The 22184-nt window shown below is 35.8% G+C and overlaps 2 protein-coding genes across 3 annotated transcripts in view; one reads left to right on the forward strand and one right to left on the reverse strand.

Annotated features, from left to right (window-relative positions):
* The window catches only part of LOC128237226 (putative inhibitor of apoptosis), a 42546-nt gene extending 35334 nt beyond the window's left edge, over nucleotides 1-7212 (forward strand). For both annotated transcript variants that reach the window (XM_052952574.1, XM_052952575.1), the window contains exon 7: nucleotides 63-7212. In XM_052952574.1, coding sequence (XP_052808534.1) covers nucleotides 63-185 — 123 coding nt within the window. In that variant the 3' untranslated portion in view covers nucleotides 186-7212. The remainder of the gene's footprint in view (nucleotides 1-62) is intronic.
* A 703-nt stretch (nucleotides 7213-7915) lies between these two features.
* Nucleotides 7916-22184, reverse strand: part of LOC128238514 (nuclear pore complex protein Nup205-like) — a 65591-nt gene continuing 51322 nt past the window's right edge. Inside the window, exons 31-40 of the mRNA XM_052954503.1 lie at nucleotides 21744-21859; nucleotides 20029-20170; nucleotides 14970-15102; nucleotides 14268-14516; nucleotides 10829-10909; nucleotides 10518-10684; nucleotides 10117-10231; nucleotides 9406-9540; nucleotides 8723-8904; nucleotides 7916-8295 (exon numbers count right to left, since the gene is read on the reverse strand). Coding sequence (XP_052810463.1) covers nucleotides 8206-8295; nucleotides 8723-8904; nucleotides 9406-9540; nucleotides 10117-10231; nucleotides 10518-10684; nucleotides 10829-10909; nucleotides 14268-14516; nucleotides 14970-15102; nucleotides 20029-20170; nucleotides 21744-21859 — 1410 coding nt within the window. The 3' untranslated portion in view covers nucleotides 7916-8205. The remainder of the gene's footprint in view (nucleotides 8296-8722; nucleotides 8905-9405; nucleotides 9541-10116; nucleotides 10232-10517; nucleotides 10685-10828; nucleotides 10910-14267; nucleotides 14517-14969; nucleotides 15103-20028; nucleotides 20171-21743; nucleotides 21860-22184) is intronic.

Below are 22184 nucleotides of genomic sequence, written 5' to 3' on the forward strand. Positions count from 1 at the left end.
TATGACAATGGTTACTTTTCTTGATTAGTGATAATAATTACATGTCCATTTTAAACCTCCAGGTATGCATCACGTTTCTGCCGTGCGGACATCTGGCCACATGCCTAGACTGTTCCACCTCCCTGCACGAGTGCCCAATGTGCCGCAGGAAAATTGAGGACAAAGTCCGCACGTACTGGTCGTAAAACTTGTTAACCTTTCCAAAAAGCTGGGAAGCTGGTTTTTACAGTGTTGCTCTTGCACATTAAACCAGAAAACACGGTCACTGGGTGGAATGGTGTAGTGGTATAGGTGTCACCCATGGGTTTCTGAGCTTGAGCCCTACCAGTTGAACTTCCTCTTAGCCTCTGTAAAGGGATACCAGTACTGCCATGCGTTCAGTAAATGTGTTTGCAGCAAACGTTTGCTGTTGGGTTCTCCGCTTGCAGTGAATGGGCTGCATTGCAACAGGCATACAAAACAAAACAGTCTGATAATGTTTGGTTAACGCTAGCCCTACTGAATGCATTGCTGATGTCAGGCCAAAACCAGAGCATGATACAGTCAGCTTATTGCTTGCTCCTGTTGTAGCGTTGCCTTTGACCTAATTTAGATGGTGTAGTGGTAAAGTTGTATCAAAGGGGTCCCAGGTTTAACCATTAGTAGCTATAAGTTGTCCTGGCCTGTTCTTAGGTACGAGCTCTAGATTTAGTAAATAGGAAACACTTTATTTTGATATCAGTTAACCTTATCAAAATGTAAGTTAACCTTATCAAAATCATAGTCATAGCCCTTAATTTAAATATTCATTTTTACTAGGGATGGCAACGAGTAGTAAAATTAGTACTCGGGTACTCGATTACTCGGAAAAATTGATTATGTGTTGCAAAGACAAGATTGTGTATACATGTATCGTTCATGGCGTATATTGTGCGTTGGTCGTATTATTGGTCATTTTCACCTTTAAAGTAAACTTTCATTACGTATTTTAACAAAAAATGATATAAAAAGAAAACACATGTTGTTTCAGGCTTTTCATTTGTTTCATTTTATACAAGTTTGCACTGCAGAAATGAACAACAATCAGCAATACAATGAACGAAAATTAATAGCATACATAAAAATAGTGAACGAAATTCAATACGAAGTTCAGTTGTTTACTCTACAACTTAATTTTTTTTAAATGAAAGTTTTTCGTACTGTGTAATTGTTGTTTACATCATTAATATTCTTAATTCGTGATTTAAAATATCAACCAATCAATTGTGATAATCATTGCAAAAATAGTTAAAATACGCCCATTAAGAAATCAATTCTCAATACTCTTTCGCTCGTTAACGTCCATTGTTTGGTGAAAGGTCTCTAATTGGTATACAATAGAATTGTGTAGGTGAAAGTACCGCTATCAAAACTTCGCTAATTGATATCAGTGCTAATTTGAAATAGGGGTCCTTTGTTCACAGTTTGCAACTATCACAACAACTGTCAACCCATTGATTGAGGTCAATTGTGTACACAGCGGGGATTAGAGGGACCGTAAATTGTCCTCTTGGCAACTAACCAGATCTGATATTTTGTCTGTAAATTGTGTATTTGGTGATTTTTTTATAGATTTTTTTTTCCCGAGTACTCGAGTAGTGATTTGGTACTCGAGTACTCGGACGTTCGATCGAGTACTTAAATACTCAGGTACTCGTTGCCATCCCTAATTTTTACACATGTATTGCAAATGCCACAAATTTGTTAGATTTATTGCAAGACCTCATAGATTTACTAATTATGTAGATTTTTCTGGATAATCATGTGAGTACTACAAATTTACATTGTTTCATCATTACCCAGGACTAAGTACTTATGCATGGTTTATATTAGGAGTACAAATAAGTCGTTTTTAAGGGGCAGTCACACAAGAGGAACTGTTTTTCTAAATGAAAACCTACTGAGACATTTAAACACATAAACAAGTCTGACAAAAACAATTTTCAGATAAGTTCAGACTGTGAAGGGTTAGGCTTTTCTTTATGACTGTGATGAATAAACAACTGATGTCAGATGATACGATGATTGTTATGAAAGTCCCTGTGTATTATTTACCATCAAGTACTTATAGATATCACAGCACAAATCAGCATATTTACCCCTTAATACATATTAAAGTTGGTCAGAATGAGGTCATAAACATTGTTTTTGTTGACCAAAATTATGTGCGAAAGTACTTCGACTGTCGTTAGTTTATGACTGTGCCTTATAAAGTTACCATCAATTTGTTAAATAAGATGCTAACATTTTAATTAAAGTTAATATTAAAACAAGTTTTAAATGTGCTTTTTTACAAAACCCATATCTAAAGTATTGAAACTAGCTTTTTTATCTTAATTGTTATCTTCCTTGTTTATGGCTAAAAGGCTGTATAATCCAAGTTTCAGTCAGTTTCAGTTTCACATACTTTATTCTTTAAGTATTGGACTGCTTGTGGTAAAGATAAAGATTTTAAGGGATGATTGTATGTATGCTTTCATGTTCTTAGCCTTTATTGATTACTTGTAGTTATTTTTAACAATGTTTATTTATTTTTATCCAGTTTCTGATGTAAACAGAGGAAATATCTTGAGTTTATAAAATCCAGAGTCAGTGATATAAATTGCATGTTGAATATTTTTGTATCAGGTGTATGGTAATAATGTGTTTTATGGAAAACCAATGACGTATAGAGTTGTTTTTGAATTCAATACTTACACTTGTTGACAATTGGGTATTTACACTTGTAAATATTAATGTTTCATATAATATAAAAATATTTGAAGTACATGTGTAATCAATAGCAACTCGAAGTGAAATGATGATTGGATAGATATAAACATGTCCTGACACTACTCAACAATTATTTATCATGTATAAATTTGTATCAATTAATATGATGTTGTGATTGTTGCTTTTACTAATTGTTCATCTGTAAACTAGAATTCCACAAAATTGGTTGTGTCATCTTTCAGCTGAGCACCCAATGTTGTCAAACCAAATTTATTACCAATCTGAATGCCACAACCTTGACCTAGAAATCAAAAAGGTCATCTACTGGTCATGGTCAGGAATATTAATGTTTGAGAATCTGAGGGTCAAGAGTTCTGGATATATAGCTTTTTTTAGAAGGTCACAATGACCTTGACCCCAAAATAAGTCGGATGATCTAATCACCATGGCAGTATGCATTTTAAGTTTGACGGCTCAAACCATCTTTCACAAGTTATTGATTGGAAACTGTTTATCTAGTATATTTCACCATGACATACTGGCCCAGTGTTTGCTTAGCTCATTTTTTTGACACTTAAATGCTCATTAACTGCTTAAATTATTCATACATATTTTGATGTAGAATACAGTCCAAACTCGTTGGCTCGATATCTCATGGCTCGATATCCTCGTTGGCTCGAACCAAATTAAAAGGACCGATTTTTATTTACTCTTTGTTCATATAAATTTTGATCGGATGGCTCGATATCTTGAGGGTCGATATTTCTCCAAGCGCGAAGTCGTTTTCGCGGTCCAAAACAAGAATTTCACACTTCGATTTGTTTGCTTGGGTCGATGACATTTTCGCGAGTTCAGTTAAGAATCTCACAACTTGATTTGTTTGATTGGCTTCATTTAGCACAAGGCGCTAATCGATTAAAATTGCTTGACTGGTATTATAATTATTATCGAATTTAAATGGTTTAACAGTTATTGTTATCCATCCCTAAATTACTATGCATTTTGATATAACTTTTAAGCTATGTTTGTGTTACCCACTGTTTACAATTGCTTGTTTTCGCATAAATGTATTTTTATTATTAATAAAATGATATTTTCTAATAATCGAATAAGTCATATTACGAAATTTAGGGTGCGTAACTATGCCCAATAAATACTCTTCCTTCTCTTGCGGAGATAGCGTAGCCAATAACAAACGAGGTAAATAAGACTTTATGTAACAAATGAAAAAAAAACATTCTTGGCTCGATATTCTCGAGGCTCGAAGTACTTTGGCCAGTCCCTAGAATATCGAGCCATCGAGTTTCGACTGTATACGGATTTAATATATGGAAATTTGTGTTTAGTGAAATAAAAACCACATGAACATTTTCAAAAAGGTAGCAATTATATATATTATCAAGCTAGATTCCAAAGCGAGGATACTTCCCTTTTATTGCCTTTTAGGTATAGCTAAGAAATAAAAAAGTGCCATTAAAGATGAAAACTATCTGATGGTATGTATATACATATCTGCTCTGAGGTTTGTCCTGTTATTTTTTTAAAGCTTACAATATAGTTAAAATATTACATTTCCGCTCAAACTACAATAAATTACTTCCTCCTTTTCATTGTGTTTCAAAGTTGTTTGTAATGACTGATGTATTATTGTGTTAACTATTTATTTATCATGTGCAATAAACATATTCTATTAAGTTCTTGTGTGATTTTATGAGTGAGGCCACATTTTATTCTAGTATAGCACAAGGGTAGAATTCCTGGTGGGGTTGTTGCAGTTATTTCAGATTCCAATGAATTTGATGTATGTAATCAAATTATGGTTGACTGATTTGGTTTTTGTATTCAAGTGTAGTGGTATAGTGTAGATAAATTCCATATTGTAAAAATGTTTACAATATTACACAAACCTTTTTGCACTATTCTGCTTGCCAGTTCTTTATTATTCAGGGTACGTCAAAAGTCACTTTAATTTGGCCATAACATACAATTCGTTCAAGAAATTTTAATGAATTTCTGTAGAATCTGTAGAATGTGCGTTTCCAATATGGCTTCAAATTGTGTTTTAATATCATATTTTTCACTCTGAAAAATGTCACTTTGTCTGACATTTTCTCTACTATTTGTTCATAAAAAACCTAGGGTAGGGTGGGACCTGGAGACCACTTCTTAGTATATTTTCATCTTTATATGGAAATGATCCAGAGCTTAGAATGGTTCGATCAGAATTGACACACTTAGTAAAGATATTTAAATAATTGGCGTTAATAATTACGAAGTTAATTGTCAAATACTGACAAAGAACGCGGTTATAATAATTATGAATTTACAGTTTGCACTTTTATTTGATGGTGTGAAACGAGTTACAATGTGTATTCACTTCCGTATTAATTTTCAAAGTGCACGGCTTTATACTTCTACGAACGGATATTTACATTGCATTGTTCGCGATATTCTTTTTCGCGAATTTTGATTATGGCTGACAATAAAACAAATTGGAAGTGTTTGACGATAAAAGAACCTGTCACGTGTATTAAATTTTAGGAAAACGTTGGTACTGCAAGAAGAACTGTGGACGGACTCAAATTAATTTCTTGCCTATGCTGACAATTCAAATCCAAACATTAAAAGAAAATTAAGGAATTCATTAACTTGTGTATTCATGGCTTTTGATTCACAGAGTGACATGCTTGGCATGATTATGTCCTCTCAATGTAAATGCACTTTAAATTAGAGACAGAAGTGACGCAAATGAAAATGACGGAATACTTTAAACATTGAACTTAAAAATGTACATGTAGTTGTGTGAACTCATTTTAGTTATGCCCCCCTTCGAAGAAGAGGGGTATATTGCTTTGCACAGGCATGTCGGTCGGTCGGTCGGTCGGTAGACCAAAGCTTGTCCGAGTGATAACTGAACAATTCCTGGACGTATGGTCATCAAACTTCACATGAAGGTTGGGCCTGACCAGTAGATGACCCCTATTGATTTTGGGGGTCAAAGGTCAAGGTCACAATGACCTTTAATGGTAAAATAATTTTAAAGCTTGTCCGAGTGATAACTCAACAATGCCTGCACCCATGGCCCTCAAACTTGACATGGAGGTTGGGCCTGACTAGTAGATGACCCCTATTGTTTTTGGGGGTCATCAGGCCAAAGGTCAAGGTCACAGTGACCTTGAAAGCAAACTTGACAATTCTTGGACCTATGGTCATCAAACTTGACATGGAGGTTGGGCCTGACCAGTAGATGACCCCTATTGATTTTAGGGGTCAAAGGTCAAGGTCACAGTGACCTTGAAAGCATACTTGACAATTCTTGGACCTATGGTCATCAAACTTGACATGAAGGTTGGGCCTGCCCAGTAGATGACCCTTATCAACTTTGGGGGTCATCAGGCCAAGGTCAATGTCACAGTAACCTTTAACGCAAAAAAGTTAACAAATCTTCCCCCACTGATATCTCAACAATGCCTGAACCTATGATCATTAAACTTGACATGAATGTTAAGCCTGACCAGTAGATCACCCTTATTGATTTTAGGATTCATAGAGCCAAAGGTCAAGGTCACAGTGATCTTGAATGGTAAAAGGTTGTCCGAGTGATAACTCAACAATGCCTGAACCCATGGCCTTCAAACTTGACTTGGAGTTGCATCTGACTTGTAGATGACCCCTTATGATTTAAGGGGTCATCGGGTCAAAGGTCAAGGTCACAGTGACCTTGAACGAAAAAAACTTGTCTTGTGATAACTTGACAATGCCTGCACCCATGGCCCTCAAACTTGACATTTAGGTTTCTGGTGACCAGCTGATGACTCTGGATTTTGAGTTCATAGAGTCAAAGGTCATAACACACTTTATCCTCACACTTTAATGGTCATAATCTTAAAACAGCAACAAATCAGCTGTCATTTCGGTCCATGCATATTTCATTCAATTGTCCATATAATCCAGACAACATGGCGCTCAGGGGGGCATAATGTTTGACAAACATCTCTTGTTTTTTATGTTTTTGCTATGTATTAATTTTTATCTATTGCATTCTATTTGTAAATTTGCAATAATGTTTGTTTTCTACATTTATATTTAGTATTCAACTATCTTTAATGATACTGATACTGGTATATAATCGGCCTCTGTTTGAACAAAGCCAAAGTGTCAGGAAAGTCCAACCTGGACTAAGTGGCCACCTGTAGTAAGCAGCCACTTTTACCTTTTCCCAAAGGTGGCCACTTAATACAGGTTTGACTGTACAACTGTTTCATGATTTGTTAGGCGTTATTAATCCATGTTTGTCATATAAAACATAAATTGTTTATGTTTTGTGCTTCATTTTATGTTTAAAATTTGTATTCTGATTGTTGTTGACAAACTGCAATGCAAGTGTAATATTGAAAACATGAAATTCCATGCCACTGTATGCTTTTGTTATCTTACTATACTTGTGTTATGTGTTACATAATTTTAAGAGATAAATCTACATAAACCATAAATAATTTAACTGTGTTTATGAAATTTCCCCTTTTTTGTTTCAAGTTTTCATTTAAAGCAAAATATTGCCTTCCGACGTAGCATTTATGACACAATTTATCAGGTGGTATACACACTGATACTGTTTGCAAATGTCCATTGAATTTCAAGTCAAGTTTGCCAATCTTCATAGACATCAAAGGAAACCGACTGCAGCCGTTTGTGATTTGGCATAAACTGGTGTCAAATCACAACAAACCAACTACTAATAGGCTCATACCCCCGCAAAGCCTCCATATATGTAGTTTGCAGGTTTCACATTAACCGCAAGAGTGGCACATTGAGAAACTTGGAAGTGCCAAAAATTTACTGTTGGAAACGGCTTTTGGGTTAGTACAAATCGTCTGTATCTTCAGTGCAAAATGGCCTAGTGATCATGCTTCATTATCTGTCAGAAAGACAACTACGCCTTGCCGAGTTTATTTACCAACATGTGTATTTGATCAAAGCATTTGATGATTTACAGCCAAGAACAGACATCCCCAGAAAGCACACATCTAAACATTGGGGATGAATTCTCATATTAACATCATTATCTTAACTTTAATTTCATGAAGTTAGAATTAAGATAATTAGCAACTGATAGAAAGGGCATGAAATAGTTTATTAGTCCTTTTAACAGGACAGTGGATTTTTAATTCAAAGATAATCATCATCAGCAATGCACTTTTATTACACGAAAATCTGAACACATGATTCATTCAATAGAATAATAGAATGGAAAACAAATACACCCTTACATATACAGTAAAGTTGAAAGTGTGTTCATGTTTGTAATGTTTAATCAACAGTCATTGAAATAAGACAAACTGCTCCAAAGCCCACTTATCAAGATTTCTAAAAGACTATATTTAATTAGTCATGAAATTTTCCATGGTTGCAAATCTGTTTGATATAGTGAGCTTTCCAGCCTTTGCTGCTATTCATATTTGTAGTCCAAGTTATTCAGGAACCTGTATGCAGTCTCAGTAGACGCTTGACTCTCCGGATCACAGCCTCAACAAACCCATAGTGGCTGCGGCTCTTACAGAACGTCTGAAAGTAAAATAACTCCTTTTAATAAAATATTCTAAAATATAACCGAGGATCACAAGAAGCATACTTTAGCCACGCTGATGGGGAATGCTATATGCAAATTGTATTGTGAATACCAGATACTAGTATCTGTAACAGTTTCATAGATTTGGTCTTGACGCAGACCATGGCAACAATAACACCAATGACGATGCTTCTTGAGATCTAAGACGAAGACAGGGGGGGGTCAGTACCTGTATTTTTGACAGTCATTCATTCCACATATTTGAAATTTGTGAAAGGCTGGATAAGTCTCAACTTATGAGGCTTAAACTTTCATACATAATAATTACAATCAGGTATTAAGGTAACTGTATGATCAAATATTACATGAGGTATGTAACATGCATGTTAACAAGTGTAAGTGTTTACACAACTGTAAGCATACCTGATTGATTTCCTGTATTTTCTTGAACAGCGACTCACTGAGCACAGTGACAGCTGCCTGTTTAAGTGTGTCGATATCTTGCTGGCGCACATGACGTCTCGAGTCATCCAGGTCAAAACTTGACACACTGTCTCCTCCTCCAATACGATCCATGGACGGGGAACCACCTACACCTACTGCATCTTAAATATGACAGTAAAAAAATTCCAATATTATGCCATTTTGTAAAACTATTGATGTTCTTCCTTCGTGGCATAGAAGTTAGGGCGTCAAAGATTCAAGCACCACACTTGGCTTGTTCTGATAAGGCCAGTTGCTTATCCAGTAGCTCGTTAAATAAATGAATGGGTACTGATGGACTTCCTGTCAGGCGCCCAGCAGATAAGATTGGAATCGAGATTAAAAGATCTTCATGATGTCAAATAAGTCTAGCTGGCCCTTAATTAAGCTGGGCGACATAACAATACACACTCCTGCTTATAGCTCCATTATACATTGCTTCTCACTGAGTCAGGGCTCTTTTTCCAAACTAATAAACCTTCAATGCGAGTAAGAAAGTAGTCGAGGGGAATCTATTTAGTTAAAATAGTTACCCGATATGTTTTTGTTTGCAAGTGCCAATGGTATCTGGATTTTACAATGATCGAGTTGAACAATTAGATGTGATCAATTATTTGTACAACCTTGCAGTCTCCTGATCTGCTGTTGTCTGCGTGCTTGTGTCTGTATGTTGGCCTGGCTCCTGTCACTAGGCACACAGTGGATCAGGTAGTATTCCAGGTGTCTCCATAACAAGAACAGGCTGTTCTCTATGATGTCTGATGCATGGGTTAAGGTGAAATACAGTAAAACTGCGATCACTCCAGGACACCGGGCACCAAGCTAAAACTTTGAGTGATACGATGTTTCAAACGACCCAAGTTTCCATTTTAGTCTGTTATGAAATGTCTTACAATGTATTTTCAAAGTTTGAAGTAGTCAGTTTACTTCGGCACTGATTACGTATTGCGTTGTGGAAATTGCTCATATGTTCAAAAGCTGTCATCAGGTATTAGCGGTCGTGAGTAAACAGTGATAATTGGTTTTTCACCCTTTTCTTATTCCCTTTCATTTGTCATTGCAATTTTTACAACTTGCGAAAATATAACACCAGCCAATTCTTTGTTTATTTTGAAACATGCTTTTTGGAAAATGTGTGAAATTATTACCTCAAGGTAATCATAAGGTTTTGCGCATGATTTGTGTATTTGGGACTAGCAATGGTGCTCGACTCCTTGACTAATACCTTTCTAAAACATTGATGAAAAGAAACTCGATGACCACTCACCAGTTGCAGTTTTCATCATAAGAAATTCTCACCACTGTCCCAGTTATTTGACATAGTCAAAGGATACAAGAGTATGCCTGTAGCTGGCGGTAGTTGTATGCTATGATGTGTGAGAGCCTCTTGTAGGCGACAGCCTGTCGTTGCTGGGATGACATTTTCTCACCCTCAACCACTCCAGAAAACTGAAACAAAGGAAATATAAGTACATAACAATGCTCAAACTTTGAAACAAAACATGATTTATTAACTCTGTTAGAAATTATGCTATGTGTTCATGCATTTTTTCTGGTATGCATACTGCCCTAGTGGTCTGAATGTTGGAATCTTTTCTAATAAAAACCTGGCATTAAATTAATTTGAATTTAAGTTGAATCAATCAGTCATGATGCCACTTTTTATTAAAAATGTTCCCAAATTATTTAAAATATCGTACAGAAACTTTCAACACTGTCAGTTTAAGCACATTACCTGTTTCAAGTCTTCCACACTCAGGTCTGAGAGTCCCTCAAGTTTGCTTAGGTGGAACTTTCTTTTCTCGTACACAGCTAGAAACTGACTCATGCATGTCTTCAGCTGGTACACAAGCACACCCAGGTTTGGTAGCTGGGCCGGGGTCAAACTCGATACTGACAGGTCTGCAGGACAATACATCTTGTAGTGCTTATGTGGAATATCAAAAATGTAAAGGCATTTTACCTCAATGTATATTAAACTATTGACATTTACCGAGACATAAAATTATATATAAACAATTACACAGTACACCAACCAATACACACCTCCACTGCCTTGAATGTCTCGAGTCATTGCCTCCTCCATATTCGGCCAGAAAAGAACTCTACAGTACTGCACATTTGGGCCTGCAAACCAATGGGAGGCAGTGTTTAAAACAACGTACCAGCTTCACAACCATGAGCGTAATGAAGTCTTTCTCAGCAGTATTTACAGCTTTAAGTGAGAAAATGCCCATTGGTGTGTGTCATACAAATAAAATACAGTGGACAGCTCTGTTAAACAAGAACATCACAGGAAGCGAAAGATGCTCCCCTTACTCCCATTTTCTATAAAAAGGCAGCATTTGTAATACAATGTGCTGATAGAAGGTAGAAGGTAAACGGTTGTAGTAGTATTATATACAAGTTGGAAAAATTCACAACATGGAACGATTTGGGCAGGTTTGAGAAGTAAATTTCAAGAAATAAAATAAACAAGAGGGCCCTGAAGGCCCTGTATCGCTCACCTGATCCAATTCAAGTGTGATATAAGTGTTTTCAGGGAGAGGGCAATTGATAACCCAGTTTCAAACTCTACTTAAAGATCATCAAGAATAACATTCTGATCAAGTTCCATGAACATGTGGTCATAAATGTGGCCTCTACAGTGTTAAAATACTTTTCCTATTATTTGTTCTGGTGACCTAGATTTTGACTGCACATGACCAAGATTCGAACTTGGCCTAGAGCTAATCAATATAAACATTCTGACTAAGTTTCATCAACATACAGTCATAAATGTGACCTCTAGAGTGCTAACAAGCTTTTCCTATGATTTGACCTAATGACCTAGTTTTTGACCGCACATGACCCAGATTTAAACTTGACTTGGAGATTATTAATGTAAACATTCTGACCAACTTTCATGAAGAAACATTTATAAATGTGACCTCTAGATTGTCAAAAGCTTTTCCTTAAATTTGACCTGGTGACCTAGTTTTTGACCGCTCATGATCAAGATTCGAATTTGGCCTAGAACTAATCAATATAAACATTCTGACTAAGTTTCATCAACATACAGTCATAAATGTGACCTCTAGAGTGCTTACAAGCTTTTCCTATGATTTGACCTAATGACCTAGATTTTGACCACACATGACCCGGATTCAAACTTGACTTAGAGATTATTAACATAAACATTCTGACCAACTTTCATGAAGATACAGTTATAAATGTGACCTCTAGAGTGTTAACAAGCTTTTCCTTAAATTTGACCTGGAGACCTAGTTTTTGACCGCACATGACCCAGATTCGAACTTGGCCTAGAGCTAATCAATATAAACATTCTGACTAAGTTTCATGAGCATACAGTCGTAAATGTAAGCTCTAGAGTGCTAACAAGCTTTTCCTATGATTTGACCTAATGACCTAGTTTTTGACCGCACATGACCCAGATTTAAACTTGACTTAGAGATTATTAATATACACATTCTGACCAACTTTCATGAAGATACAGTCATAAATGTGACCTCTAGAGTGTTAACAAGCTTTTCCTTCAATTTGACCTGGTGACCTAGTGTTTGACCGCACATGACCCAGATTTAAACTTGATTTAAAGATTATTAATATAAACATTCTAACCAATTTTCATGAAGATACAGTCATTAATGTGACCTCTAGAGTGTTAACAAGCTTTTCCTTCAATTTGACCTGGTGACCTTGTTTTTGACTGCACATGACAGGGTTCAAATTTAGCGGTTGCTAACTCGCTAAATGCGAGTCAAATTCGGAAAATGCGAGTAGAATTTCTTGTCCACTTGATATTTTTAGCGAGTCACTTTTTACAAGTTCAAAACTTAGTTATTTAAAAAAGAGATCGGGAAGTTTACAAAAATCTCCAATAATTGTCTCAGTGATACGCACTTGTGAATTCTGCACGTTAATAAATCGATCCCGCACCTGTCCCTTGTTTTCGTAAAACCTGTTGGCACTTTTGACGTCATACTCCCAGAATACTAAGAATGTATGTTGACAAATCATGTAGATATTTTACGGTGGTTAATTCGCTATTTTCAAATCAAAGTCAGGTTCGCCGAAATTTACGATGATCATAGAGCGATATGCTCTGCCATTTAGAGCTTCAAGCCATGTGATGAATGCTTGTTTATTCAATTAATGTCTGTTTATTTAATTTAAGTATATTAACACATGTAAAGAGTATTCAACGCCCGAAGAGAAAAGGGTGTGACGGATGGAAGGATGTACGGACAAATTAGCAATTGAAATGCTCTCTCTTTGGTGAGCATAAAAATGGTCTTACGTATGGTTTAAGATCCACTGAATAACTTAAAAAAGTCATTTCTTGTTAGTTTTTGCCACTAATACGCAATCTCAGTGATCAACCTTTTTAACCCGACACAGACACTGGCTCTTCATCATTATAAAGAAGAGGGGGTATATTGCTTTGCACATGGTGGTCATCAAACTTGACATGAAGGTTGGACCTGACTAGAAGATGACCCCTATTGCTTTGAGGGGTCATCAGGTCAAAGGTCAAGATCACAGTGACCTATAGTGCGAAAAGGTTGATAAAGCTTGTCTGAATGATAACTCAACAATGCCTTGACCTATGGTCATCAAACTTGACATGTAGGCTGGGCATGACCAGTAGATGACCCCTACTGATTTCAAAGTCACAGTGACCTTGAATGTGAAAAGTTTGTCCAAGTGATAACTCGACAATGCCTGCACCCATGGCCCTCAAACATGACTTGGAGGTTGGGCCTGACCAGTAGAGTACCTCTATTGATTTTAGGGGTCAAAGGTCAAGGTCACAGTCACCTTGAACGCCATTTTTTATTTATTTTAAACAGTCAACAGTTTCACAAGTAATTGTTCAGGCACCATCTTTTTTTGGCAATGCTGTTGGAAAGAGGTAAGTTGAACAAGACCTGTATTTCATGGTGTTTAAGATTTGTACAAAACATTTTTTTAATCCATCTACCCTTTCATGAGTAATCTGCAGGACAAAGGAGACCAGATTATATAATAAATTTAAAACTTAGTAACAGAGTCTTAGACTACGATTCTCTTTTTATATTATATAATACAAGAAAGTTGTCATTGAAAATATACTCTTTTCAGCAAAGTATATAATACACAATGAGATGACAGTACAAACACACATTAGTAGTGGCATGGAGAGTAACCAAGACTTTATCACCACAACGTGTAAAGCTTCAAACTGTATACAGCTTTTGCTGTTTTTCTATCCATCTAAATGTAATAAATTCATGTCCAACGGAACATTATGTAAAGGAGAAAATGGATTTTTTTTTAATTAGGCCATTTTTCTTTTCTGTCTTATTTTTCTTAATTTTATTTCCGGTTTCATTTCTCTAATCAGATTTTGATCTATAATTCTTCCTTAATTCAAGCCATTCACCCAAGTCAAGAAAACATCTGTACATGTGTTAATTGATTCATTACCATGCAACTGTCATACCTGAGTTAGACACAAGAGCGCGGCAGTATGACGTGACATTGGTAGCTACATCAAGGTATGCCTGAGTGACCTGGGCTTGTATCTCTGCCTTGTCACCCTCATGTTGAATGTCCAGGTTCTTCAGCTGCTTCATGAGTTTCTCGGAGACGCAATACCGTGGCAGCAGGGCGACCATGTGACGCTGGATCCTCAATTTGTGGCCGCGAAACTCTATCTCTGCAGTGTTTACCTCTGTATAGGGCTCCTCTTCTGGGAAACAATGTATTGGTGTATTGAAAGGAACACGGTTAAAATTTTAAGTTGTCAGCAACAGATGTACAAAACAATCACATCAAATCTGTTTAAAGCATGTTTGTAGCATGCCTACCCTATAATCTTAGCTTCTGGTATTTTATCCATGGTTTTTAGGCATCCCAATTTTAACACATTCTTTAACTCCTTAATTATGTATGTCAAGTGCGGCAGTGATGAATTTAGCTCTGAAAGTCAACCATTGACATTGTAAAAAATAATTGAAAATTAGTTCATATTAAATCAAATTTAACAAATGATGTAATTTTGACAGCAGGGTATTTTCCATAGTTATGAAATTTTATTTATCTACCATTCAATCACAATCAACGCTACTAAAAATTCTATGCAAACTTGTGCAGTCTCAGAACATTGTGCATGACTGACTTGTAAGACTAAAGGTGATCATACCTCGACAGTTTGCACTTGAGATGACAGCTGTGGTGAGAGCTAGCTCCTGCAGCACCTGGAGGTTGATGCTTGTCCGTCTGTCCAGTAGGATAGCGTGGAATATGTCCCCATGGGAAACAATAAACTGCATCACCTGCACATGAGACACAAAAAGATGACAAGTGAGGTGTGGCATGATGGGTGAGAGCTTGACAATTTAACACAAGGTTATCAATGAAAACAATGTATGCGATAGAGGTACAAACTCTGTAAAAAAAAAATGTAGCCATAAAGTTCTGATAATATGAACGTTTCCTCTTCTTAGTAATAAGTCCGGAACCATATGGACCTATATCACACTATTAAGAAATTTAAAGGGCAAATCTCTAAAAAAAACCCACCAAACATATACATGCTGATAATACGCTCATCTCCTCTTGTAGGTTAAGCTTCACATATGATAACTGTACATGTACTTGTCAATCCAAGTGTCATTTTGATAATTCTATGTGTACCTGTCCATCCAAGTGTTATTTTGATAATTCTATGTTGACCTGTCCATCCAAGTGTCATTTAGATAACTGTATGTGTGCCTGTCCATCCAAGAGTCATTTTGATAATTGTACATGTACCTGTCCATCCAAGTGCATTTTGAAAACTGTATGTGTACTTGTCCATTCAAGTGTCATTTTGATAACTGAATGTGTACTTGTCCATCCAAGTGTCATTTTGAAAACTGTATGTGTACTTGTCCATCCAAGTGTCATTTTGATAACTGGATGTGTACTTGTCCATCCAAGTGTCATTTTGATAACTGAACATGTCCTTGTCCATCCAAGTGCATTTTGAAAACTGTGTGTACTTGTCCATCCAAGTGTCATTTTGAAACCTGTATGTGTACTTGTCCATCCGAGTGTCATTTTGAAAACTGTATGTGTACTTGACCATCCAAGTGTCATTCTGATAACTGAACGTGTACTTGTCCATCCTAGTGTCATTTTGATAATTGAACGTGTCCTTGTCCATCCAAGTGTCATTTTGATAACTGAACGTGTACTTGTCCATCCAAGTGTCAATTAGATAACTGTATGTGTACTTGTGTGCATTTGTCAATCCGAGTGTCATTTTGATAACTGTATTATGTGTACTTGTCCAACCAAGTGTCATTTTGATAACTGTATGTGTACTTGTCCATCCAAGTGTCATTTTGATAACTGTATTATGTGTACTTGTCCATCCGAGTGTCAATTTGATAACTGTTTGTGTACTTGTCCATCCACGTTTCATTTTGATAACTATATGTGTGCTTGTCCATCCAAGTTTCATTTTGATAACTGAATTATGTGTACTTGTCCAACCAAGTGTCATTTTGATAACTGTATGTGTACTTGTCCATCCAAGTGTCATTTTGATAACTGTATTATGAATACTTGTCCATCCAAGTGTCAATTTTATAACTGTTTGTGTACTTGTCCATCCAAGTGTCAATTTGATAACAGTATGTGTACTTGTCCATCCAAGTGTCATTTTGATAATTGGATGTGTATTTGTGTGCATTTGTCAATCCGAGTGTCATTTTTGATAACTGTATGTGTACTTGTCAATCCAAGTGTCATTTTGATAACTGTATTATGTGTACTTGTCCATACAAGTTTCATTTTGATAACTATATAACTATATATGTACTTGTCCATCCAAGTTTCATTTTGATAACTGTATTATGTGTACTTGTCCAACCAAGTGTCATTTTGATAACTGTATTATGTGTACTTGTCCATCCGAGTGTCAATTTGATAACTGTTTGTGTACTTGTCCATCCAAGTGTCAATTAGATAACTGTATGTGTATTTGTGTGCATTTGTCAATCCTAGTGTATTATGTGTATATTACTGATTACTGGTACATATTACTGATTACTGGTACATAAATTAACTGCTTTGGTATATCATGCTTATAAGTTTTGTATTATGTAATGATTTACTATGAAATGTAAAATGCATATAGATTGTTGAATAAAAAAAACAAAAAAAAAAAACAAACTGTATTATGTGTACTTGTCCATCCAAGTGTCATTTTGATAACTGTATTATGTGTACTTGTCCATCCAAGTGTCATTTTGAAAACTGAATGTGTACTTGTCCATCCAAGTGTCAGTTAGATAACTGTATGTGTACTTGTCCATCCAAGTGTCATTTTGATAACTGAATTATGTGTACTTGTCCATCCAAGTGTCATTTTGATAACTGTATTATGTGTACTTGTCCATCCAAGTTTCATTTTGAAAACTGTATTATGTGTACTTGTCCATCCAAGTGTCATTTTGATAACTGTTTTATGTGTACTTGTCCATCCAAGTGTCATTTTGAAAACTGTATTATGTGTACTTGTCCATCCAAGTGTCATTTTGAAAACTGTATTATGTGTACTTGTCCATCCAAGTGTCATTTTGAAAACTGTATTATGTGTACTTGTCAATCCAAGTGTCAATTAGATAACTGTATGTGTACTTGTCCATCCAAGTGTCATTTTGATAACTGTATTATGTGTACTTGTCCATCCAAGTGTCATTTTGATAACTGTATTATGTGTACTTGTCCATCCAAGTTTCATTTTGAAAACTGTATTATGTGTACTTGTCCATCCAAGTGTCATTTTGAAAACTGTATTATGTGTACTTGTCCATCCAAGTGTCATTTTGAAAACTGTATTATGTGTACTTGTGCATCCAAGTGTCATTTTGAAAACTGTATTATGTGTACTTGTCCATCCAAGTGTCATTTTGAAAACTGTATTATGTGTACTTGTCCATCCAAGTGTCATTTTGAAAACTGTATTATATGTACTTGTCCATCCAAGTTTCATTTTGAAAACTGTATTATGTGTACTTGTCCATCCAAGTGTCATTTTGAAAACTGTATTATGTGTACTTGTCCATCCAAGTGTCATTTAGAAAACTGTATTATGTGTACTTGTCCATCCAAGTGTCATTTTGAAAACTGTTTTATGTGTACTTGTCCATCCAAGTGTCAATTAGATAACTGTATGTGTACTTGTCCATACAAGTGTCATTTTGATAACTGTATTATGTGTACTTGTCCATCCAAGTGTCATTTTGATAACTGTATTATGTGTACTTGTCCATCCAAGTGTCATTTTGAAAACTGTATTATATGTACTTGTCCATCCAAGTGTCATTTTGAAAACTGAATGTGTACTTGTCCATCCAAGTGTCAATTAGATAACTGTATGTGTACTTGTCCATCCAAGTGTCATTTTGAAAACTGTATTATATGTACTTGTGCATCCAAGTGTCATTTTGAAAACTGTATTATGTGTACTTGTCCATCCAAGTGTCATTTTGATAACTTGATTATGTGCACTTGTCCATCCGAGTGTCATTTTGAAAACTGAATGTGTACTTGTCCATCCAAGTGTCAATTTTGATAACTGTATGTGTACTTGTCAATCCAAGTGTCATTTTGATAACTGTATTATGTGTACTTGTCCATCCTAGTACTTGTCCATCCAAGTGTCATTTTGATAACTAAATTATGTGTACTTGTCAATCCGAGTGTCAATTTGATAACTGTTTGTGTACTTGTCCATCAAAGTGCCAATTTGATAACTGTATGTGTACTTGTCCATCCAAGTGTCATTTTGATAACTGTATGTGTACTTGTCCATCCAAATGTCATTTTGATAACTGTATGTGTACTTGTCCATCCAAGTGTCATTTTGATAACTGTATGTGTACTTGTCCATCCAAGTGTCAATTAGATAACTGTATGTGTATTTGTGTGCATTTGTCAATCCTAGTGTCATTTTTGATAACTGTATGTGTACTTGTCAATCTAAGTGTCATTTTGATAACTGTTTTATGTGTACTTGTCCATCCAAGTGTCATTTTGATAACTGTATTATGTGTACTTGTCCATCCAAGTGTCATTTTGATAACTGTATTATGTGAACTTGTCCATCCAAGTGTCATTTTGAAAACTGAATGTGTACTTGTCCATCCAAGTGTCAATTAGATAACTGTATGTGTACATGTCCATACAAGTGTCATTTTGGTAACTGTATTATGTGTACTTGTCCATCCAAGTGTCATTTTGATAACTATATTACGTGTACTTGTCCATCCAAGTGTCATTTTGAAAACTGTATTATGTGTACTTGTCCATCCAAGTGTCATTTTGAAAACTGTATTATGTGTACTTGTCCATCTGTACTTGTCCATCCAAGTGTCATTTTAAAAACTGTATTATATGTACTTGTCCATCCAAGTGTCATTTTGATAACTGTATTATGTGTACTTGTCCATCCAAGTGTCATTTTGATAACTGTATTATGTGTACTTGTCCATCCAAGTGTCATTTAGAAAACTGTATTATGTGTACTTGTCCATCCAAGTGTCAATTAGATAACTGTATGTGTACCTGTCCATACAAGTGTCATTTTGATAACTGTATTATGTGTACTTGTCCATCCAAGTGTCATTTTGATAACTGTATTATGTGTACTTGTCCATCCAAGTGTCATTTAGAAAACTGTATTATGTGTACTTGTCCATCCAAGTGTCATTTTGAAAACTGAATGTGTACTTGTCCATCCAAGTGTCAATTAGATAACTGTATGTGTACTTGTCCATCCAAGTGTCATTTTGAAAACTGAATGTGTACTTGTCCATCCAATTGTCAATTAGATAACTGTATGTGTACTTGTCCATCCAAGTGTCATTTTGATAACTTGATTATGTGCACTTGTCCATCCATGTGTCATTTTGAAAACTGAATGTGTACTTGTCCATCCAAGTGACAATTTTGATAACTGTATGTGTACTTGTCAATCCAAGTGTCATTTTGATAACTGTATTATGTGTACTTGTCCATCCTAGTTTCATTTTGAAAACTGAATGTGTACTTGTCAATCCAAGTGTCATTTTGATAACTGTATGTGTACTTGTCCATCCAAGTGTCATTTTGAAACCTGTACATGAACAAACATCTGTACAAATAATAACATCACTATGGACCAAACTTATTTCCATTCGCTATTTATGGACAAATAACCCACTGCATACCTGAGTACCTGCCTCCCTGTTTTCTGTGCCAAGAGAGGTAAGTAGGGCAAGACAGAACCTCAGTGTAGTGAACAGCAGGTGGCGGTATCGGGATACTGCGTCTGGCAGGAAGTCATCCTCCACACTGTACACTGCTTGGCTCCTAATTAAAGACATATGTAAACAAGAGGCCCAAAAGGGCCTATGCTCTACTGGCATGGCTATTGTGGTCATTTTTAATCCAGAGCATGTATGTATGGGTAAAAGGCAACAGACATATAGTTCACATTTTGTGTTTGGGTTACCGGAAAACGTTGTACGTTCAACATCTGAGTCCAGAAAGAATTGTAAGCAGATTAGTTGCATGAACTATTTTAATATGTGCCAAGTAAAAGTCATCTGACAAAAAAAAATGCTTTCAAAACTGTACTCATGGTAAAAATTTCTGTAGTTTTAAAGATTAAAAAAAAAGTTAAAAGTCAAGGGCATCCCAGGACAAAATTGATCAATTTGAACAAATATTCACAAGCAATTGTGCTGAGATGGATGCAAAAACACACAAAAAGATTTTCAAACCTTTCCCAATTTAAGTTTACCAAACCTGTGAACCCTGGGCATGGCCAGTAATGACCCCAGGTGCATAACTTGAACAAACATTCACAACCAATTTTGTTAAGATGAATGCGCAAACTACAGATACTCAACATCTGAGCTCAGAAAGAATTGTAAGCAGATTAGTTGGATGAACTATTTCAATATGTGCCAAGTAAAAGTCATCTGACAAAAAAAAATGCTTTCAAAACTGTACTCATGGTAAAAATTTATGTAGTTTTGAATTTTTTTAAAAAGTTGGTCAAAAGGTCAGTCAAGGGAATCCTAGGACAACATTGATCAATTTTAACAAATATTCACAAGCAATCGTGCTGAGATGGATGCAAAAACACACAAAAAGATTTTCAAACCTTTCCCAATTTAATTTTACCAAACCTGTGAACCCTGGGCGTGGCCAGTAATGACCCCAGGTGCATATCTTGAACAAACATTCACAACCAATTTTGTTAAGATGAATGTGCAAACTACAGACAGAGCTAAAAAAATGGCATTTGGGCTTTCAACAAGAACAAGGCAGAGCAATTCACAAAATCAACCGCAGTACAAAAAGCAAATTCTCTCCCTTAGTCCTAGATTTGAATTTACATGTACATGTAAACTTGGCTAAAAATAGAATTTGATCATGCAGACCTGCATGGCTAAAAATAAGTTAACTAAAAATAGCATTTCTTTAATTTAAAACTTTCAAGGCCCATAATCTAGGCATGCAAAGGCGGATATGGCTGGTTTTCGAAAGGAACCAAGCTCTAATTGATATCTAAATACTAAATACTAAAGTTTCATCGAAATACAATCAAAACTGAAGACTGTATCACGTTAACAAGAAATTGTTTACAGACGCACAGAAGCACATACTACATACACATTACAATCGCATAAGCTCTTCTGGCCTTTGGCCAGTAGAGCTAAAAATGAGGCCAATTTGAATATTCAGAATTCCATAAGAATTCAGAATTACGTTTTTTACATGCTTGTGAGCCTTAAAGCCTTCTGAAGTTTGGTACACACCAATCACTGTAATCGCTTTGCATACGCATCTTATTTCTAAGAAGGATTAAAATGAAGTCTTATATATACTTTTAAATATGTGTACAATTTTTTTTACATTAAGCAAGTGTCTGTACCTATCCATGTCGGGTCTCATGTCGAAGAAGGAACAAGCTGCCAGCTGTGACATGACACCACACCTCAGTATCGTGCTGGCGCCTGTCGCAGTCTCTGCTACTCGGGTCAACAGACTCTGAAACACACAATTCATTATCAATATGCTTGCCAATGTGAATATCTTCTTACTATTGTCCAGTGAACAAGAGCGGTCACAGACAGCTATATCCCCCGCCTCATGGGGACATTTTTTGTAACAAAAGCCAATCAATGGTAAGGGTAGTTTCTCAGGAACATAAGAAATGCGTAAAATTAAGAAAGGGCAATAACTCTTTCAAAAAAGGTCAAATTGCAAAAGCCCGACAATATGCGCTGCGTCACTATATAGTCATCAATCTGTGAAAGTTTGGTAGAAATCGCATTAAAAACGTAAGAGGAGTTGCGAAGAAACCAATTTTAAA

Source organism: Mya arenaria, chromosome 6, assembly GCF_026914265.1.
Source record: "Mya arenaria isolate MELC-2E11 chromosome 6, ASM2691426v1".
NCBI classification, from domain to species: domain Eukaryota; kingdom Metazoa; phylum Mollusca; class Bivalvia; order Myida; family Myidae; genus Mya; species Mya arenaria.